General features: G+C 55.8%; 1 protein-coding gene across 1 annotated transcript in view; it reads right to left on the bottom strand.

Moving 5' to 3' along the window:
* Positions 1-1969: 1969 nt before the first annotated feature.
* Positions 1970-19397, bottom strand: part of ATP2B3 (ATPase plasma membrane Ca2+ transporting 3) — a 44495-nt gene continuing 27067 nt past the window's right edge. Inside the window, exons 20-21 of the mRNA XM_045883910.3 lie at positions 15437-15550; positions 1970-4887 (exon numbers count right to left, since the gene is read on the bottom strand). Coding sequence (XP_045739866.1) covers positions 4567-4887; positions 15437-15550 — 435 coding nt within the window. The 3' untranslated portion in view covers positions 1970-4566. The remainder of the gene's footprint in view (positions 4888-15436; positions 15551-19397) is intronic.

Here is a 19397-nt window from a genome sequence, read left to right as displayed (position 1 = left end):
AGGCCACGGGACGACAGAGACAGGGGTGGTGCGGCTACCAGCCAAGGAAGGCCAAGGCCGCCGGCCGCACCAGCAGCTGGAAGGGGCAAGGAAGGAGCGGCCCCTAGAGCCTTCGGAGGGAGCGCCGCCCTGCCGACACCTGGATTCCTGCCTTCCGGCCTCCGGAGCAAGAGGAGGGGGTAACTGTCTTGTTATTTTAGCACCCCCCGACCAGTGTGGGGTACTTCATCAACTCCTACCGGGCTTCCTCAGACTCCCAGGGTGCACCTCTGCTCCCGGGGTGCTGCTGGGTGGTGAAATGTTGGCCAAGCTTTGTGAAGGGGTGGGCGTTGTTACGCTTCCTGGCCTCAACTCATTTGGCTAAGTACCATTTTTTTTCCACAGGAACCTGTGTGATATCTGATAGCAGGAGTGGAAAAGAGTCTCCACAGGCAGAAATGAGCAATCTGGGGGGGAGGGCACCATCTCTCCATAAGGTGCCAGCTCTCTGGACATGGCGTTTGGCCCCATGTAGACTTGCTCAGCCTTCGGGTTCAAGGTGGACACACACATCAATGAAGCAAGGGCTCTTGGCTATTTGTCTGCTGTTTTCTGTTATTTGTCTTTTTGCCTTTTTTGGAAGCATGGACTCTGGTGGTTGGGAGGGAACTTAGAAGCCATTTTCCTCCTTTCTTGGCAGCTTCCCTGGAAAAGGCATCCGCTGGCGTTGCCAAGTTTGAAAGGGTGATGTGTGGAGTGGAGAAATAGAAACACAGGGGACGGAGATGTGGGTAGTCTCGGCTCTGTCCCTGTGGTAGTCATTTGCAAGGTTTGGCCCAGAGCTCCCTCTGGGCTGCGGAGCACTGATGCCCCCCCTACAGGTGCTCAAGGACGCCCAGTGTGCGAAGGAACGGATAGGGGGATGACCCGGCGAGCAAGTGAATGACTGAAATAATGGGTTTTCTTTCCCCCGCTTTGGCTTAAAGAGGAAGTCTGTGATTACAACCCTTGTGCGCTGCTGGGGGCAAATTTAAAATGGTGCAGCCGCTTTGGAAAACAGTTTGGCAGCTCCTCAAAAAATTAAACCTAGCATTACCAAATGACCTGGCTATCCCACTTCTGGATGTAGACCCAAGAAGACTGAAAGCAGGGACTCCAACAGATGTTTGCACACCCATGTTCAGAGCAGCATGACTCACAGCAGCCAAAAGGTAGACGCAACCCAAGTGTTCCCTGACGGATGAGTGGATAAAGAAAATATGGTCTAGCCATACAACGGAATGTTACTCAGCTTTAAAAAGGCAGGAACTTCTGACACAGAGAGACAGAAAGGACGGCAGGCACCAGGGGCTGGGGGGCACGCGATGAGGAATTAGGGTCTAACGCGAACGGATTTCAGTTTGGGGAGATAAAAATGTTCTGGAGACAGATGGTGGGGATGACTGCACAGCACTGTGAAAGTACTTAATGTCATCGGACTGTTTGCTTAAAATTGGAGAGTGACTTCTATGTTGTATATATTCTGCCACAATAAAAAAAAAAAAAAGAGGGAGTCTGCATGCGTGCATTTGGGTTGGTGGCCCCTGCCTTCACCTTCCTTTGAGGATGCCGGCCTGGGCCTTCAGGCGAGGCCCCTCCAGGTCCAGACAGTTCGAGGACCAGCATGCAAACCTCTGCTAGCATGCCTCTGACCCCATGGGGCAGGCGAGCCCTTTCTTCCTTCCATAAGGACTGGACAGGTGGCTGCACACCCGGGGGGAGCTTGGGCATTCCTGGGGCTCTCAGCCTGGTTAAGTGGATGAAGACACCTCCTTTTCATTCCAATTCATTCAGAATTCACCAACTAATAAATCACACATGTTACCCAGACTGGGACTGTAGGAGCCTTTCAATTTTTTTTTTTTTTAATACACAGAAATTTTGGTCTATTCTTTAAATTAGGAAATTCAACTACAGACTTTAAATTATTATGCATCTGGTCTTCCTCATTAAGATAATTTTTGTTCATCTTTATAACAGGCAGATAAAAATGTAAAACATATTTCATAACTGAACACAGTTGACCAAGCCATTCCGTATAATATGCTTTATAGAGGGGGCTTCCTCACAAGACAGGTCCCTCGGCCTGAAGACTGTACAGAAACCAGAGCGACAATCTGAGGTCACGGCGCCCCTTTCTGAACCCCACACCCCGAGGAAGGGCAACAATGGACACACACAGTAGGCAACTTCGTACGGCAGCAGTGAGGGTTTTTGTTTAATCTATACGGACCGTTTGTTCTACCAAGGTGTCTCTAACAGAGAATGAAAAGAAGCCCATGAGCAGAGCATATGCAGCTTACCTTCTTCAATTTGAAAGATTTCCAATTTTATTTCTAGTTTAAGAACACACAGACCCTCAACAAATTGAGTTGCCCTTTTTGTTGTTTAAACAAGGACATTAGGGAACAATTCACAAATGGGTAACATTCTCAGTGTGCCCTTTGGAATAAAGGGATGGCTTTAAGTTATCTGTAGCTGGCATCTTAAGTGGGATTTTCTTGTCTAACTGGAATTCCTTCGCCCGAGATTTGACTACTCCTGCTCAGGGGTGACATGGCCTTCAGGTTAGCGGTAGGAACTGAGCATGTTTTGGATGTCGACCCAGATGCTCACAGAGGCAGGTGGGCTTGGGCGAGTCCCCTGCCAGTGGGGGTAGCACAGGGGACATGACGGGTGAGCCGGCCTTGCTGCTCACCCACACCTGCATTTCCATTCTGACCCGTGTCCCTCAGCTCCCAGCTGTCCCTCAGTGGCTCAGCCTCAGGCCCAAGTGATAGGCACATGTTCACGCTGCGGTCGGACTTCAACTGCGTCTCTGCAAAATGCGACAGATGAATTCAGAAGGTAAAGGAAACTCTGCTTTTGCTGCATTTCCCTCCCTGGTCAGCGTGCATTCAGGGGAAACTGAGGCTTGGCACAACGGGTGCCCATACGGCAAGGAGAGGTCCCCGAGGGAACCGTCTGGGGAGCCCAGGCCCAGCTCTCCCTCCTGCAGACAGGGTGCTCAGCCGGCACGGCGAAGCTGACCTCCTCAGCCTCCCGGGCTCGTGAGACAGAGCCACAGCTGTGACCGGAGCGACGGCGGCGAGGTGCCATCGCTCCCAGGGGCTTTGCTCCTGCGCCTGCTTCCCCCATGTCACCGTAGGTGGCTGCAGACACAAATCCATGCCTTTGTGGGTCATAGTTGTCCTTGAACGAGAAGCCCCGGGTCGGAAGAGTGCTTTGGCGGGTGGTGACTGAGACCTGGCCCCAGTCACTCGGCAGACCCCTCAGCCCAACTTCTCGGTTGCGGTCACGTCAGCTCCTCTTGGGTTTGGAGGGTACCTCTTCCTCCGCCACGTTCTGCCTGACTCTTGGTGGTCTCCCCACCCCCAGCCCCACCCCCACCTCCAGACCTGGCTCTCCTGGGGCTGCTCCCGGGTTCTGGGTGTTTCCAAGGGGTCGGCGTGGCAGGGGGCGGCAGCGCTTCATGCTGTTGAAGTTGGGGCGTGGACAAAGAAAGCCCACCAGCCAGAATTCAGGACTTGGAGTTGAAACCGAAGGAAACTGAAAGCAAAACTCCCCTTTCCACCTACTGGAGGGGATCATTCTTATCAATACTTTGGTATTTTCCTTTTAAATAAAAAAATTCCATTGAAAGGTTTTTGTTTTTTTTGTTTGTTTGTTTTTTTCCCTCTATAGGCAGGGGTCTCAAAGTGCAAAAGTTCTAATTCTAACCGCTCCGGCCTCGTGTCTCTCTCCCCGACCTTCTCAGGAATCTCCACAGCAACATTCCCAGGAACTGTGCGGGGAGGAGGACCGGGATGGAGAACGGAGGCTGGGCAGAAGGTGGGGGGCAGCGGTGGGGGGCGGGCAAGCAACCAAAAAGATATTCTTGCAGTCTCGTTCCCTGAAAAAAAACCCTGCCACAATAAATAATGAAATTTCAAAATGAAAACACCTGATAAGAGGAATGGAAATATCATGCTGATAAATAGCTCCTTATTCTTTAAATACGCATCTGGTCATATATGTACGTACATGTCTATACGCACACGCATATCTATGCACACACGCACACACATACAGACCGCACATGTGTCCTGGGGGAGGGGCGCTCGGCGGCGCAGGTACATTTGCAGGCGGCTCCCAGCGACAGGCTGTCCGGCGGGGCATCCTTCCGGGCGCTGCCGAGCCACGGTCATCTTTTTTCTCTCTGTATGAACCTGTCGGGCCAGCTGCTCTCCGGCAGGTGCAGGGAAACGCCCAGTCAGCTGAAACCAGCCCCCCGCCCCACCGCACAGCCCGAACAGCGAACGTGCGGAGGAACTGTAGTGTTCGTTAAAAAAATGCTTCGATAGAAAAAAGGGAAACACGGCTCTTCTCACGCTCTAGTTTCTCCCTCGTCCTCCTCAGTCCCAGATAAGAAGCCTTGGGTGGAGTGGCTTCTTGCTAGTGCCGTGCGAGCACCATCTTCAGCCGCCTTGGCCGTGCTCTCCTTGCAGGCCTGTGCCATCCGGGCCGAGTGCGCGTGTGTGCGGTGTGCGTGTGCCCGGAGCCCTTCCCTTAGAGGGACGTCTCCACGCTGTGGAGCGGGCTCCCGGGTCTGGAAGAAAACACTGACGAGGTAGCTGACTTGGTGCCGTGCGTGGTCAGGTAGATACCGCTGTCTATGGCGTTGTTGTTCTGGTTGGGGGACGGGGGTGGGGGGGCCCGCAGGCGCTCCTCGTTCTCATCCACGTCCGTGTCATCGATGAGTGGGATGTTGTGGGTGTAGTCATTGATCAGAAACTCGGGCGTTGCCATGAAGTTATGAATGGAGGTCTTGGATTCCGGTTTCTCCAGGCCTTCATAGAGCGAGCTACGGAATGCTTTCACCACCCGGATCTGGAGCAAGACATGGAAGGACAGGGGCCCAAGGTGGGAGGAGGGAGGGAGGGAGGGAGAAAGGAAGGAAAGGAGGAAGAAGGGAAGGAGGGAAGCCAGGAAGGAAGGAAAGAAGGAGGGAAGGACATAGTCAATGGCTGGCTGGTGCTGGCAAGTTCCACCCACATCAACAGCACCAGGTTACTGCGTGACAAACGTTCGTCCATTGGAATGGAGCAACTGGGACAGCTCTGCCTGGTTGCGCTAAGGGTTTTCAGGATTGGGTCTGTGTCTCATCAACTGGGCCCTCTGCCAAATCTGAATTCCAATTCGATAGAACAGAAAGATGATTCCAAAAAGGGAGAATGCTAGAGAGGGGACTCTCTGCTTCCTCTTACCACAAAGTCTGCATAACTTTCGGACAAGAGCAAGTCCCCAGCCTATGGGCACATTGCCGGCCTTTCTCAAGTGGGTCTCCCTCCCTGGCTTCTCTATAGACCTTGTCTCCGTCCCACCAGCTCTCGTGCCTGTAACCAGCACCTGCCATGCCCAGACCCACATGGCCATCAGTCTTCCTGCTGCGAAGTCCAGTGGCGACTTCTGTGTCTCCATCTTATTTGATTTCTCCGGGGCCCCCAACACAGCTGACTGTCCCTCTTTCTGGAAACTCCTCTTGATTTCCCTGACATCACCACTGCCTGGCCCTCCTCCTACCTGGCCCTGTCTCCTGCACTTCTCCTTCCTCTGGCCCATGGTGCCCCAGAGCCCTGGCCTGGCACTGGTCCTCCTCCTCTCTGTTCGTACGCCCAGGCCCACCTCCTAGCCCTGACCGCCACCTTGGGGCTCATCTGGCTGTAATCGGGGGCCTGAGAGCTGGCCACTCTCCCATCTGGAGGCATCCCACACTGAAAATGGCCCCACTTTTGATTTGCACCCAGTAAGCCTGTCCTGCTTGGATGCCCTGCTCCAACGCAATGGTTCCTCTCGCCTCCTGCAGGCCCCCTGGCCCGCAGCTCGGTGCCTCTGATCGGTTGGCATTTCCCTTCGCAGACCCTTTTGCCATCGTGTCTCCTGCCATCACAGGCATTTTGCCCCTCCAGCCTTTCGCACCCTGCACTCTCCTCCTCCTCTTCAGTTTCCAAGCCAGATGACTTCTTTTGGTCAGTGGAATCTGCCGTATCCTTCCTCTACTCAGGCTTTTCTAGATCTTGTTCCCCGGCTGCTCCACTGGCATTGGCAGACCGCAGGGAAGAGCTTCCCACAGTGCCCTGGATCCCCGGCTCTGGTGGCCCTTGGCCCCAGCCGAGCTCAGGCACCCTCTGACCCCCATACCTCCTGCAGGATCTTGCTCCCAGAACTAGCCCCTTGGTCTCTTCGATCCCACCTTCACTTACACGAGTGCTCAAATGTCATCAGGTTTATGAGCCACAGAGCTGCTGCCTCACTTTGTTCCCTCCCTGGTCCCCTACCACCTGGGCTCCCTCTTGGTTCTAGAAGCTCGAGTCCATGGGAAGGCCTTTGCTGGGCCCCGCATGAGCCAGCTGGCCTTGTGCTGAGATGGGGAAGTCAGCTCTTCCCTATGTGAGTGGGTGGACATAGCATCAGTTCTAAAGTCATTTCCAGGTCAAAGCTTCTAGGACTTGGTTTTCTTGGTTTAGACTGGGTGTTGGCAAACTGTGGCCCAAGGGCTAACACTGGCCCTCAGCTTGGTTTTACAAATAAAGTTTTATTGCCACACAGCCACGCCCATTCATTTCTGCTTCGTCTATGCCTGTCTTCAAGGTGCCGGAGCAGAGTTGGGTAGTTGTGGCAGAGACCTGGCCTGCAAAGCTAAAAATAATTACTCTAAGGTCCTTTATAGGAGAAGTTTGCTGTCCCCTAGTTTAGACCATGAATCACACTGCGGACAATGAGTCCTTTTCGAGCCTCCAGGGTCTGGAACCCCGGGACAGTCAGTGCGTGGCCAAGCACAGTGCTCGTAAATCAGTTTAAGCCAGGTGAACCTCACAGCCACTCGAGGGCAAAAACAGTCAGCCAAAGAGCTCCGTAAAATTGGAATTCCCTAACTCCAAATCTTAAATCTGGCTAGGATTTTCTCTGAATTTGGTGAAGTCACGTCTTCTGGATTACAGATGGCCAACTATTTGCCCTCAGTTCCTTGACTCCCCCAGACTGGCTCCTGAGAAAGGGGTAACCCAGAAATTGAGGGGAGAATCATTTGATATTTTTAACGAAAAGAAATAGAAATCACTTTTTGTAGTCATTGAAGATGTGGCCTCATTCTTTGGGCCTTTTCTGGTGCCAGAACTGGGGGGGAGGTACTGGGACAAGTCACAGAAAGGAAAGTAAGCTGGACCCTGCAGCCCTTGACCCTAGGCGCCTTCGTGGTAAGTTTGGCAGCAATGATCCGATGACCCTGGCTACACCCTTTCCTCTGGCTGAGCTGGTCCCCTCACTTGGATCTGGGTCACATGCTGAAACCCACCTTCAGGTCTCCCTGTGCCTGGCTGAACTCCAAAGTCTTTGCCCAAAACGGGCAGCCAGCCCTTCTTCTCCAGCTTCTGCAGCTCCGGAACTTTCCTTCAGGGTGCTTGCTCCTCCCAAGTATAATCAGACTTACTTTAATGACTGTCTTGTCACTGGTCTGGTTTGCTGCCTATCGACAGAGTGTGGCACAGAGTAGTTGCTCAATCACCAACGGGGCGGGTGGGGGGGGGGCGGGCTGCTCACGCAGACATGCGATTTTGGGCTCTAAGCTAGGCTTGTGTCATCCCTAGTCTCGTCCACGTCCCAATTCCCCGCATTCAAACCTTGGGCTGTTAACAAATTGCTTGGTATTGCTGTCATGATGGGGTGTTTTCAGGCCACCCGACACTGAAGAGCACAGCGACTTCCTGGGACACGGGTTTGGTGAGAACCGGCAAACGTTTCGAGAAGAGAGGCCTGCTCTAGAGAGCCGAGCTCATGCACGGGGGCTTCAGAACATCCCCACGGCAGAGTTCAGTGTGTCCCAGCAAAAGAGTGACCAAGGCTGAGCGGAAACAGTGCCCTTCTCCATCTCTGCCACTCCCCGAGGGACCTTGCCACCCTCAAGGCTGTCAGTGTCACCGAAAGCCCACAGACTCCAGGGACACCATATAAAGGGTGTATATATATATATACACCTCCACCTATGCCTGCAGCCAGCACGCACTGCTTCCCAGCATGCACTGCTGCTCCCTCACCTCCCCTTGGATGGCTGAAGGATCTATCAAACTGAAGGAGGCTGAGGGTCAGCCCTGGTCTTCCGGTCCTAGTGCAGGGCTCTGGCCAAACCACAGAGGCACCTCGGTCCCCGACCCCAGTGCCCTGCATCAGCATGTGCCCCAGCCCCGAATTCCCCAACCTCTTCTCAGCGGAGCCCTCTCTACCTCCACGGCTGCTGCCGTATCTGCCAGGGCCCTGGAGGCCCCTGGGACTCAGAGCCTGACTGCCTGGTCTCTTGATCCTCCCTGGCTCCCACCTCTGTGGCTGACATCGCTGGGGTCCCTCGCAGCCTCCCTCCTCTCTGATTATTGAATCAGGCCCGGCCCTCCCCAACCTAGCTGGTGGGGACGCCAAACATTCTAGCAGGTGAAGGAGCTGCCCTGGGTCCACTCTGTGCAGTGTGGGAACTCACCGAACTGAGCCCCTGCCCGCCAAAAGTCCATTTTACTGTGGGATAACTTAAAAGTAAAAGAAAGACATGAAAAGCACTTTCCAATAAAGCTGCCTCTTAGCGTTGTAGCCAGGGTGTCTGGGAAGGCCGAGGAGGATCAGGTCAGGCTGGGGCTGGAGGGCTCTCCCATAGCTTCCTGTCTCGCCCCAAGTGAGGCCGGCTGTGCCCCCCATTTCCTGATGTCCGAGAGGCAGCCCTGCTTGTTCCCGCACTGCCTGGGGGCCCCACCCTGGCCTCTGCACCCACTCAAGGATGTTGCCCCCCCTCCCTTGCCTAGCCTACTCATTTGTCTTGTCTTACAAGAGACTCTCTCTTGGGGCCACAGTCCCCTCTAGCTGCTGTCAGTGGCCGGTTCTTTCCTGACCCCCTGCTCCCCAAGGACCTCCCCAGCTGGGCACTCACTGCTCCCCACGCCACACCCCTGATTCCTGGCTGTAGACAGGTCTCCAGGTTCTCTGTCCTCTCACCATCCGCTCACATCCGAGGGCCCCAGGGCTCATCTTTCGACCTTTTCTCTTCTTCATCTACACCCACACGTTTCCCAGCTGCTCTTATCTGCTGTGGTCCTAAATACCATCTGTCTGCTGACGAGTCCAACACCTCTATCTCCAGACTCGGGGCTCTGCCTGCCACTTTAACTTCACCCCCACCCTACGCCTCCTCCCTGGTCTCACAGCTGCTGCCCTTTACCTCTGCTGTCCAGTCTCTGCAGGGCAGCCCAAGCAGTCCTTTCAAACAAAAGCCAGAGCATGTCACAGTCTCCACTGGTCTAAACCCTTCAATAGCTGCGTCTCCTGCAAAGTCAGGGCCCGCCTCAGACCATTTTCTTTCTCAAGCCTCTTTACTGTCTCCAGCCTCAGCTTCCTGGCTTTTCCCGAATACTGGCACACTCCTGCCTCAGGGCCTTTGCACAAGCCGTTCCCTCTGCCGGGAAGCCTCTTCCCCAGTGAACCTCATGGCCCCCCCTCACCTTTTCTGTTTACAGTCTCAGCCCCCCCGTCTCCCTCAGCAACCCTGTGCCTCTTCTTCATTTTCTTCCCAGCATGGCTCACCTTCAGTTCACCCCACCCCTGCCATTATTCTCTCCTCTGTCTCCTTTCGATAGGCCCCTGAAGACTGGGGTCTGTCTGATTCGCTGACCTCCCCAGCTCCCAGCACCCAGCACAGTGCCTGCACCCAGCAAGGGCTCAGTGGGCGGCTGCCGAAAGTACCTCTAATCAGCTAGCTTGAGGCTCCCTCAGCAACATTACACCTGCCCTTTCCCCTGTCTAGACTGTTCTTCTGCCAGATTGTCCCATGCTAGCTTTTTCTCTTTATTCAGAACTCGGCTCACATATCCATCCTTCGAGAGGCCGTCTCAGACAACCTTTACCCAAGATAGCACCCCCAACATTTCTCTTACTCTGCTTTCTTCTCCTCTGAGGCTTGTGACCATCTACACTTAACATGAGCTTACTTCTCTGTTCTTTGCTGTCCGCCGTCTGCTCCCACAGGTAAGCGCTGGCCTGCCTTCACCGCAGCCCTGAGCTTCGAAGCCTCACCCACCCTGTCCGCCCTGACGGAGCAGAGGGGCTGAAGGTCACGGCTGAAAGTGGGTGTGCTCCACTTTTGTTCTGACCTCCAATCGCTCAAGTTTGCATTGCAGGTGTGATGGGGGTGGGGAGGGGATGTAAACACCGGGAGGCAAGGGAAGGACAGAGGGAACACCCACCCAAGTAAAGAAACGCAAAAAGGGAATGAAAAGAGAAGAGAAGAGAAAAAGCAAAGCAAAGGCTCCCGAACAATGATGACAACAGTGACCACAGAAACTGGCCTTTTCTCCTCTGTACCGTGGGACAAGCAGGCTGTGGATGGGGAGGGGTCGTCACGCTTTCCGCCCTCTGCTTCTGTCTCACTGCTGCTCCCTCAAAGCCCCCTCATGCTTGATGGGCATGCCTGTCTCTGTGCCAGCCACTAATCCAGAATCTTCTGCGGGAGGGAGGGGACTTTTCGGCTCTCCTGGCATTCGGGCTTTGGGTTTACAGCAAATTCTGAACATAGCAGCTGGGGAGAGCCAGGGGAACTGCTTTCCAGGAACTTTGGGGTTCCCAGGTCCCAAACCGTCCCTGTAGGCATGAGGGTGGATCAGGGCTTGCAGGCGACACAAAGAGGTGTGGGGTGACTTACCCACAATCAAAGAGGAAGGTTCCCTTTCCTCACCATGGAATTAGGAAATGTGAAAATGCAACTCCAGAGCCGGCCCCTTTCACTGAGGGAGGGCTCGAACCCCAGACCAACGAAAGACAGGGCTCCGTGCGTGTTGGCCGGTCAAAAATGCTAACGGTTGGCAAGTTCTGTGAAGATTACCTCCCATCCTGTGTGCATGCATCTGTGCCCAGGACTGGGAGAGTCCAGACTCATGCTGCTGATGTCAACAAGCAGTTGCACTGAGCTGACCCAGGCATGGGGTGAGTCCTGGGCCTTTCAGGCGGTCGGCCTTGCTTTGCATCCTGGCCAGGTCCAGCTGCAGGGCCTCGAATAAGTCTTGAGCTTCCTGGGCTCCGGCTCCCAGCCCTGGGAGTCAGCCTGGAAGTGCCTACTGGGGGAGGGCTCGGAGCAGGGGTTCTGGGGTCTGCCTTAGGCTGCGAGCTGGCATGTGCTTTAGGAATTGGCTGGACGGTCCTTCCCTGTGGTAAGGCCCATGGTTGCAGGAAGGCTCGGGCCGGGCAGGGCTGATACTAGTCCTAATGTGGAAACAAAGCTGTCAAATAGCTGAGAAGAAATGCCAGCACACTGTTCGCAGAAACCCAAGTGGAGAGACTTGGCTTGAAATCAACGAACTTCCTGAGAAAGGCGCTTTCACTTTGCAAAGCTCCTTCCTCCGCGGGCTTGGCTTAATCGTGGGAGCTGCCGCCCTGCAAGTGTGTGATGAGCTTGTTTCCCCAGGCTCCAGGAGGGTGTGTCCGAGGAAATCGTTGGGGCCTACCTGGCATTGGCTTTGCCAAGTTGGATGGAAGGCTTTCACGTTGGCAATTAAAATAGAGCAACTGCTACGATCTGCTTCTGGCACGGTCAGTCAGAACTAAACAGCCCTGAGGGAGCCTCTCTGGCCACATCTGACCAGATTTGCTGCCCGCCCCTGCCCGTCGCCTGGCTGGGTTAGGAGCCCTCTCTGAGTACGGAGGCCCAGTGCTGCTGCCTGATGAGATGGGGGAGCCATCGGGGCACGCTGGTGGGGAGCAGGCTTTGGAAGTGTGGGTGGGGAGGGGGTGCTGGGGCGTGTCTGTGTGTCTCCGCTCACCCCCGGGGGCAGCCATCTATCTGGCACCCAGCTTGCTGCTTGGGAGTAAACCTGCGTGCACACAATAGCCCATCTCTGGCCACACGTTTGGATCCTCGCGCCCAGCCTGGGGAGCGGGGCCAAACATGGGTGAGAGTGTGACTGGGGCAGGGGCAGGGCTAACTGGCATAGCAGCGGTGGAGCGGGGGGGATAGGCTTGCGCTCCGTTAGTTTCCATCAGACGGAGAGTGCTGATTAATCGAGCCACTCACAGGGGCTGGTCTCCGGGCGATGGCAGCCGTGAAGGGCAGGTGCGACACCCCAGCTGAGAATGCAAAGGCTGAGTGAACCATTCTGGGGCTGCAAGGTCATTGTGTGTGGCCAGAGGAGTGGGTGCTGTGTGGGGCTCCCAAATCCAGAAGCAGCAGACATGTGGGTGTGGGAAGCCTGGGGGGTCAGGTTGGCTGGAAAGGGTAGGTGGGTGTGAGTGGGGGTGTGCTGAGCCCCAAAGACCTCTCATCTCTAACCCTCCCTGGTCACCCCTCCAGGGAGCTCTCCTCTCCCTCCTGCCCCGAGGATATCCTCCGGCCACCTCCTGGCATTGGCACTACGTGCTGGAACCTACGTTGGTGAGCGACGTCACCCACCCCTCTGGCCCTGAGGCTCCTTGTATGCACCCTGCTCGGGGCCTTCCACCCGGAGAGAATGTCAGGCATTCTCGGCGGAAGGGATGTCAGATCAGAGGCCCTGGCGTGCTGGAGAGACTTGTTCCAGCATGGGGGTTAGGGCCAGACTGGCTGGACCGTGGGGAAAGAGGACAGGAACCTTCTCATAAGAGCTGGGGTTTTCCTTAGGAAAACCTCATGGCCTGTAACCATTGCACCCTCTACGACGCGGCCTCTCGGCTAGGCTTAGAGCTCTGTTGTGATCTGCACCTTGCCTTCCTTCTGGTAAGTTCCAAGAGAGGGTGAGAGCCTTCTTCTGCTTTGTACAATGAGGGTGCTGGGCTTAATGATTTCTCTAGGTCCTCACAGCTTGGACTGGGGGGCCAGTCCAGAGTTCCAAACAAATCTGCCCCACAGTGGTTTTGGTTGGTGGCTTCCAGAAGCAGGCGTGTCCCCTGGTCTTGCCCGGTCCTCCAACCAGCTCCTTCCTCCACAGTTCGGGAGGTTCCTTTCTGAGGTGGGTCCCTGCTACCACACCAGCACCCTCCTCAGACAGAAGGTGCTCAGCTCTCACTGGGCTCCTGTCACCTGTTCCTCACCCAGCACCATGGGGTGTGGACGGGACAGCGGCCCCCCTTTTTTTGGCCAGGCACTAGTTCTATCCCCCTGGAGTGGCTCGTGACCAGTGGAAGGGGTGGTATGTCTCCAACTGTTCTTACCAGGCACTGCTGGGCTCCCAAAAGTGGGAAGTGGGGTGACAGATGGCTGCAGAAGGAAGGAAGGTGCTAGGAAGAGAGGAGAGAAAGAGGCTACTGCCAGGGAGCAAGCCCAAGGAAGCCAAAAGGAACCAAGAGACAGCAGGCCTCACCACGTTCCCAGAGGGGAGGCCCGGGCTGGCCCTGGAGGGGAGAAGGCCTGAGGGGCGTGAGGAGTGGGGGCTCTGCCAGCTGCCTCTCCCCGTTCAAGTCAACAGACAGATGGACAGACAGACAGGAAGTGCAGCGAGAGATGGCGAAGAAACACGTGGAAAAAGTCAAGGGAGAGGGAGGGACGGGGCAGGGCAGACCCACGCCCCGTCTTGTCCCTTCGTTTCCAGGACGGAAGGTGCTGCTGCCTTAGCCAGGCCCTAGCTGAGGCGCCGCTGGGAGGCCGCGTACCATTTCTGTCCTCAATTGACTGTAGCTGAGCCTCCTGCAGACCTCTCTGGGTGGTGGCAAGACCCTCTGAGACGAGGCCGGGCCTTTCCAGCCGATCTGTGGTGGCTGACGGTCAGGATTTGTGGCCCAGGTGGGGAGGCCCAGTGAGTGTGCAAGGGAGCTGGAGGGGTGTGCGGCCTGTGGTTTGGGGAAGGGGTGTGTGTGTGTGTGTGTGTGCACACATGTACATGCTGTTTCCGAAGGGGACAGGGTGGTCCAGCGGGGACTGGTGCGGCCCACATCCCTTCCTTAAAGGGCAGAGTGGCCTGAAACGACAGTGTAAGCAAGAGGTGGGATGCCCCCCACTGGGGACCTCTCACCAGTTCCTAAAAAAAGAAAAAGAAAAAAAAAGACGAAGAAAAATTAAAAAAAGAGGGTGGGGGAGAAGACAAGACAAAAGAAAAAAGGGAAAGAGAAGAAATCAAGAGAAAAGAAAATCCGAGTCTGGTGAGGGAAAAAGGCATAGTTAACGGCTCCCGTCTGTGGGGAAGTCATGTGTTCACGGAGGTGAGAGTTGCCGGGTTTCACTGGAAGGAAAGGAAAGAGGTAGCAGCGAAGCAACCCAGCAAGGGCTCTGGGCTCATACTTGAAGGTTTACTGTTTGGTCTTTGAAATCTCGAGTTTGTTACAAGAAGCAGGAGGTGCTGGGAGGGAGCAGGGCCCACACCGTTCCCTGCGTTCTCGCTCGTTAGGGAAGCCATGGGGTGGCGGGTTCAGGGCTCTAGTAGCTTTCCTTTTGTTTTTGTAAAAAGATGTGAGCAATCATGGAAGTTTCTACCTCTTTTAGGACAGCCCTTGGGTTCTCTTTAAAATGTGACCAACATGGTGGGAAGTTTTCATTGGAACATATAGAAGGAAATGTACTTCTCCCAGCTTCTCAGAGGAAGGAAGAGAGAGAATGTGGACCGGATCAGGCTAAGACCTTCCAATCCTGAGGCCTGTTCAGAAAAGAGCAAAGGTGCTTTGGGAACAAGTGGAAACGTGGCAGAGTGCAGGCTCCGGGTGTGAGGGGGACTCCAGTTCGAGGCACACCTCGGACCCCTCTAACACCGTGGGCTCAGGGCAAAGGCCTACGGGGCAGGTAGCCCCTGAGCAGAAGCAACTGGCCACCACCGAGCCCACCTGGGGACGTGTGATCGTGGCTTCCCGAAGCCTCCTGCCTCTGGAGACCACCTCCAGGGGAGTTCTGGAAGCTGCCACTTGGTCCCAAGTAGGCGGGCTGGATTATTCTGCTGTGAATGATGCCGGAAAGGCACTTGCCCCCCCGCCCCCCCCCGCCCCTGCCCTGGAAGGCAGCCCTGAGTCTGCATGCCTCCCCTTGGCTGCCCCACAGAACACCGACCAAAGCCCCTCCCTGACACCAGACACCACCAGAAGCAGCCCAAGTTCATGAAGAACCATCGGCAGAGGCAGACAAGTTCAAGAAAAGAAAACCAATGACAGAAGGAGTGCTAAATGAAAACCAAAAAAACCAAACAAAGAAAAGAACAGAAGGTCCAGCAGTGCCATGGATTCAATACATTTCGTAAGAGAATATGGCTCTGGAGAGACACACCGTCTGGGCGGGAAGGACTGGACAGGGCAGTAAGGGAAGAACGGAAAAGCCACGGTGAGCAGAGGATGCAAGACTGGAAAAAAGAGAAGGAAGAGGCGGGGAGGCTTTTTCTCCCCGAGAGATGCCATTTATGAGAGAAAAGGGGACTCAAGACTCACTCCCAGCGGCACTGGTGGGATTGGCAGCAGAGAGAATTACGTGAGTAGGGGTAGAAAGATTGGTTACGTCATGGAGCTGGCTGAGGACCGAAGACCGCCGGCGCACAGCACCCTGAAATGAACCGCTTCTCTTGAAGGTACTCACTACCTCCATCTGTGGGAGAGAAAATGAGATAAAGTTTGGCTTGCACTGTTGTCCCGGCTACCGCACGGGGGTGGGGTTGGGTGAGGACAGGGGCCACGCTGGGGACATATTGTGACAGCAAAGCCTCATCTAGGTGGCCCCGCTCCCCGGGAGCTGACAGTGCTTCTGACGGGGCCGTGGTCGTGGCTGAGGCCAGCCTCTCTGTCACCACCAAGAGAGGGAGGGTTTGCTGAGTGAATGATCAGCACTCAGAAGACCAGGAGGGCGGGGGGGGGGGGGCGGTGAACCATCTGCTCATGGCAAGCCACTTGTCATCTAATACCTGAGGCTGGCAATGCTTTGTTATCCTAGGTCAGTAGTTCTCCACCCCGTTTTCTGCCCCAGTAGACCGGAGGGATAGGACACGCTCCCATGAGGACGAGGCTCCCTGCGGCTGTGCTCGCCGAGGATGTGGGTACGGGGGCCCTTCCCCAGCCTGTCCTTGGTTTACATCGCTCTAAGCAACAGACGTCCACTGCTTCTCACTACGCCGGCCTGCCCTGCCTTGCGCGGAGGTGTAGACATCACTCTCCTTCTGTGGCTCATCCAAGTGATGGAGGGGGCGCCCCTGTGGGCAGCCTCAGTGAAAGAATGGACTTAAAAAGAGAGAGGGGAGATTTTGCAAAAGCACCTGCCTTGTCTTATCAGGCTCCCTTCTACGGAGCCACGGGCACGGCAGGGGGGAGAGCGGAGAGATCGGAGGGTCCTGGGGGCAAAGATGGATTTGCTTTGTCTCCCACCCTTGAAGCTTCCCAGGTGTCAAAAGGGACGTGGGTCTATGGGAAGTGAGACCCATGTGGTGAACTTGCTAGGAGTCCCATTGTCTTCTGACTTCCTGACCCCATCTTTCCCTGGCCTGGACGTCTGGGGGGTGAATCAGACCTGTGGCCGAGTGGCCGCACTGAATGTTTTCCCCCTCGGAGACTGTGTGCCTAGGTTCTAGGAGGCCAGCCCAGCGTGGCACCCTTTTGGCTGCCTCTTTGGGAATGCCTTCCAGGGGTGGGGTGGGGCGGAATCTTTTGGCCTTAGAAGGCGGATCTGATTTCTGGGAAGTGCCATATGGTTCACTGGATGACATGAGCAGCAAAGCAGATATGCCATTCTGGAGCCTGATGCCCACTGGCTACCTACTCTCGGCCCAGAGCGAGGGGCCCCGTGCCACCCCCAAGCCCTGCAGTGTCTGACACGGGGCCAGGCTTCTTGGAAGCAGGCAGCTTGAGTGCCCGGACCCCCTTCACCCCAACCAAAATGAAGATGTGCATCATTTCAACTCCTAGACGCACGGTGGAAAAGACTTTTGCCATGTACTCTGCCGTCGAGCTCCCTTCCACCAACACAAGCCGCTCTTCAGCAAGGGACTGAGACCCACGTGTAAGGCACACTGAGCGGCCACAGGGGGCTGCCCCAACGCACTGAAGGAAGATGACCCATGCCGCATGCCACCCTCTCTCCGGGGGGCCTCTCCTCCCTAGATTGCCAAGAGGTTTCTAAGATCTGTCTCGAGAGGGCACTCATCAGGCAGCAAAGGCAACAAGGGAAGGAAAAGATGCTTTTTCTGCCTCTCATTTGACCTCTCCTCATGGTGTCCCAATGGGATGACGGTATCAGTCAAAATACCTCCAAATTGCCCCCCCACCCCCCAAAAGCCCAGTTGCTGCTGAAGCTTCTCATTGGTTCATAACGGAATGGGGGGTAGACCGCATCATGGCTGCTTCGCAAAGCTCCGCGTTCACAGTTCTAAGGACTCTTTTTTTTTTTAATTCTGGAATGACGCCCCCTAAGTCTTTGGTGTATTGATATGTTAGTGTGGAATGGTGGTGAGAGCAGGCAGCAGGTTACAAAATGCCTTCACTTAGCTACGTGAAAAGCTGTGCTGGGGAGCAGTGTGGGGAGCAACTTTGTTGTTCGCAGAATCCAGAAATCCAGGGCCAGCTGCCTAGGGCAGGTTTCCCTTGGCTTGGGGTATTACATGCAAGCTGGGGGACTTTAGTTCTGCTTTTCAAGCAGGTATTTTGAATCAAAAAGAACAGATGCTCTTAAATTAGCTAAAGTAGCCAACTGGCTCAGCATTCTTGAGGAGCGTGAATCTGATGTGACAATGTGACGGTCCTGTGGAGGGAAGCGTGCCTCTATGGAGAGGACAAGGCATATGCTAGCGGATCAGGGGACGGAGACTCTCAGTGGGTGACCTGGGGCAAGGCCCCTTTTCTCTGGGCCCCATTTCATCATGTACAAAGTAGGGACCTGACTGGCCAGGGTCTATGGGGGTGTGATAATCAGAACGGCCTGGAACTCCAAGACTCTGACTGAGGAGACCCGTTCTACTAGCCAGGCTGCTGGGCAGGCCCAAGAGCCCCCAGGCACACAGAAGACTCGGACACACAGCCCCCAGATGCCTCACACTGGGCAGGGCTGCCGTCTCAGCTGCTAGAAAAGTGACCACCATCTAGGGCTGGCTCTGGGCTCTGCAGCTGAACTGGGGCATGACAGACAAGAGCCCATGGGGCCAGGATGGGGTGCGCAGGGGCTCAGAGTTGGGTGTGAGGCAGTGAGGGGAGACCGGGACCTCTGGCTACAAAGTTATTCCTGCTCCTCCCCTGAGCGCTCAGCGTTCCACTCAGACCTAAGACACTCTTCCCTGGCCATGCTGGCCTAGGTGCTTGGGCCGTGAAGAGGAATGAGCCAGAGACCTGGCCTCCTGCTTCTCCACTGGAGAAGCTCCTTGCATCCCTGGGGAGCTCCTTAAACATGGACTTATTGGGGACCACCTCACCCAGCCCTACAGTATCGCAAGCGCTGGGAGCAGCCCAGGACTCTGCCGCTTTGGAAAGTTGCCTGGCGTACTCTGCTCCTCCCTGATTCCAGCGCCCTGGGCTGAGAACCCGGACAGCTGCCTGGGGCCTACAGGGGCGGGAGGGAGTGGACTCTGAGAAGGCTTCACGAGGTGGTGCTGCGGGAGGAGGAGGTGCCCCCAGGGAACACAGTGGGAGCTGGGGCGTCCTGGGGCCCGGGAAGTGGCCAGCATGGAGGCAGAGCGAATGCATGTCTGGAAAAGCAGCAGGGGTTATAGGGCCACAGTGGGATGACGCTAAGAGGCAGGGGCTTGAAGGCCACGGTCAGGACTCTGGACTTGACCCTAGGACAGGAAGAGAAGCTGGACGGGGTCGTTAGAGGGCCCAGCTCAACAAAGGCTGGAGGAGCAGGCGGGAGGCTGAGAGCTTGTGGTTGAAGCTGAGGCTGGGGCATGGGGAGGAAAGAAGTGGGGGGCCCTGAGCCTGAGCCCCATGAGACTTCCAGGGACTGTGTGGCAGTAGGTGCGTGTGCAGGAGCGTCAGACCCCGGGCAGGGTAGGCACCGGCTGCTGAGGGCGCTTTGGGCGAGTTGTGTAAAAGATTCTTTGGGATGAGCCTTTGGTGCTGTGTGACAGGCTGGAGGCGGATACTGGGGAGAGCTGTGCTCGCTGGTCATGCCCTCAGCAGGCATCTGGGGCCCTCAGCAGGCATCTGGAGGAGGGCGGGGCTAAGTGCATGGTAGTGTTCTTCCCACGGGTGCGACCCCCAGGAGGAAAAGCAACTGGAGCTAGGTCAGGGGCATGGGGGCTGGGGATCCTGGACAGAACATGGAGAAAGACTGGAGGTGGGGCTTTGGGAAGCACAGGAGGGGCGGAGAGTGACAGGTGTCACTGGGGGCTAAGGAGGCAGCAGGGAGACTTGATCCAGGCAGAGACACTGGTGGCTAGGCCAGGAGGATGGGGGGCAGGGGTGGCTGGATTGGGGGCAGAGCTCAGCTGATGGGTCATGCTGCTGTGGGGGGACAG

Source organism: Mirounga angustirostris, unplaced genomic scaffold (assembly GCF_029215605.1).
Source record: "Mirounga angustirostris isolate CCGP_5_RB_7025 unplaced genomic scaffold, mMirAng1.0.hap1 SCAF_11, whole genome shotgun sequence".
In the NCBI taxonomy this organism is placed as follows: Eukaryota; Metazoa; Chordata; class Mammalia; order Carnivora; family Phocidae; genus Mirounga; species Mirounga angustirostris.
The sequence above is the reverse complement of the archived record's forward strand: the minus strand, read 5'-3'. Positions and strand labels throughout refer to the sequence as shown.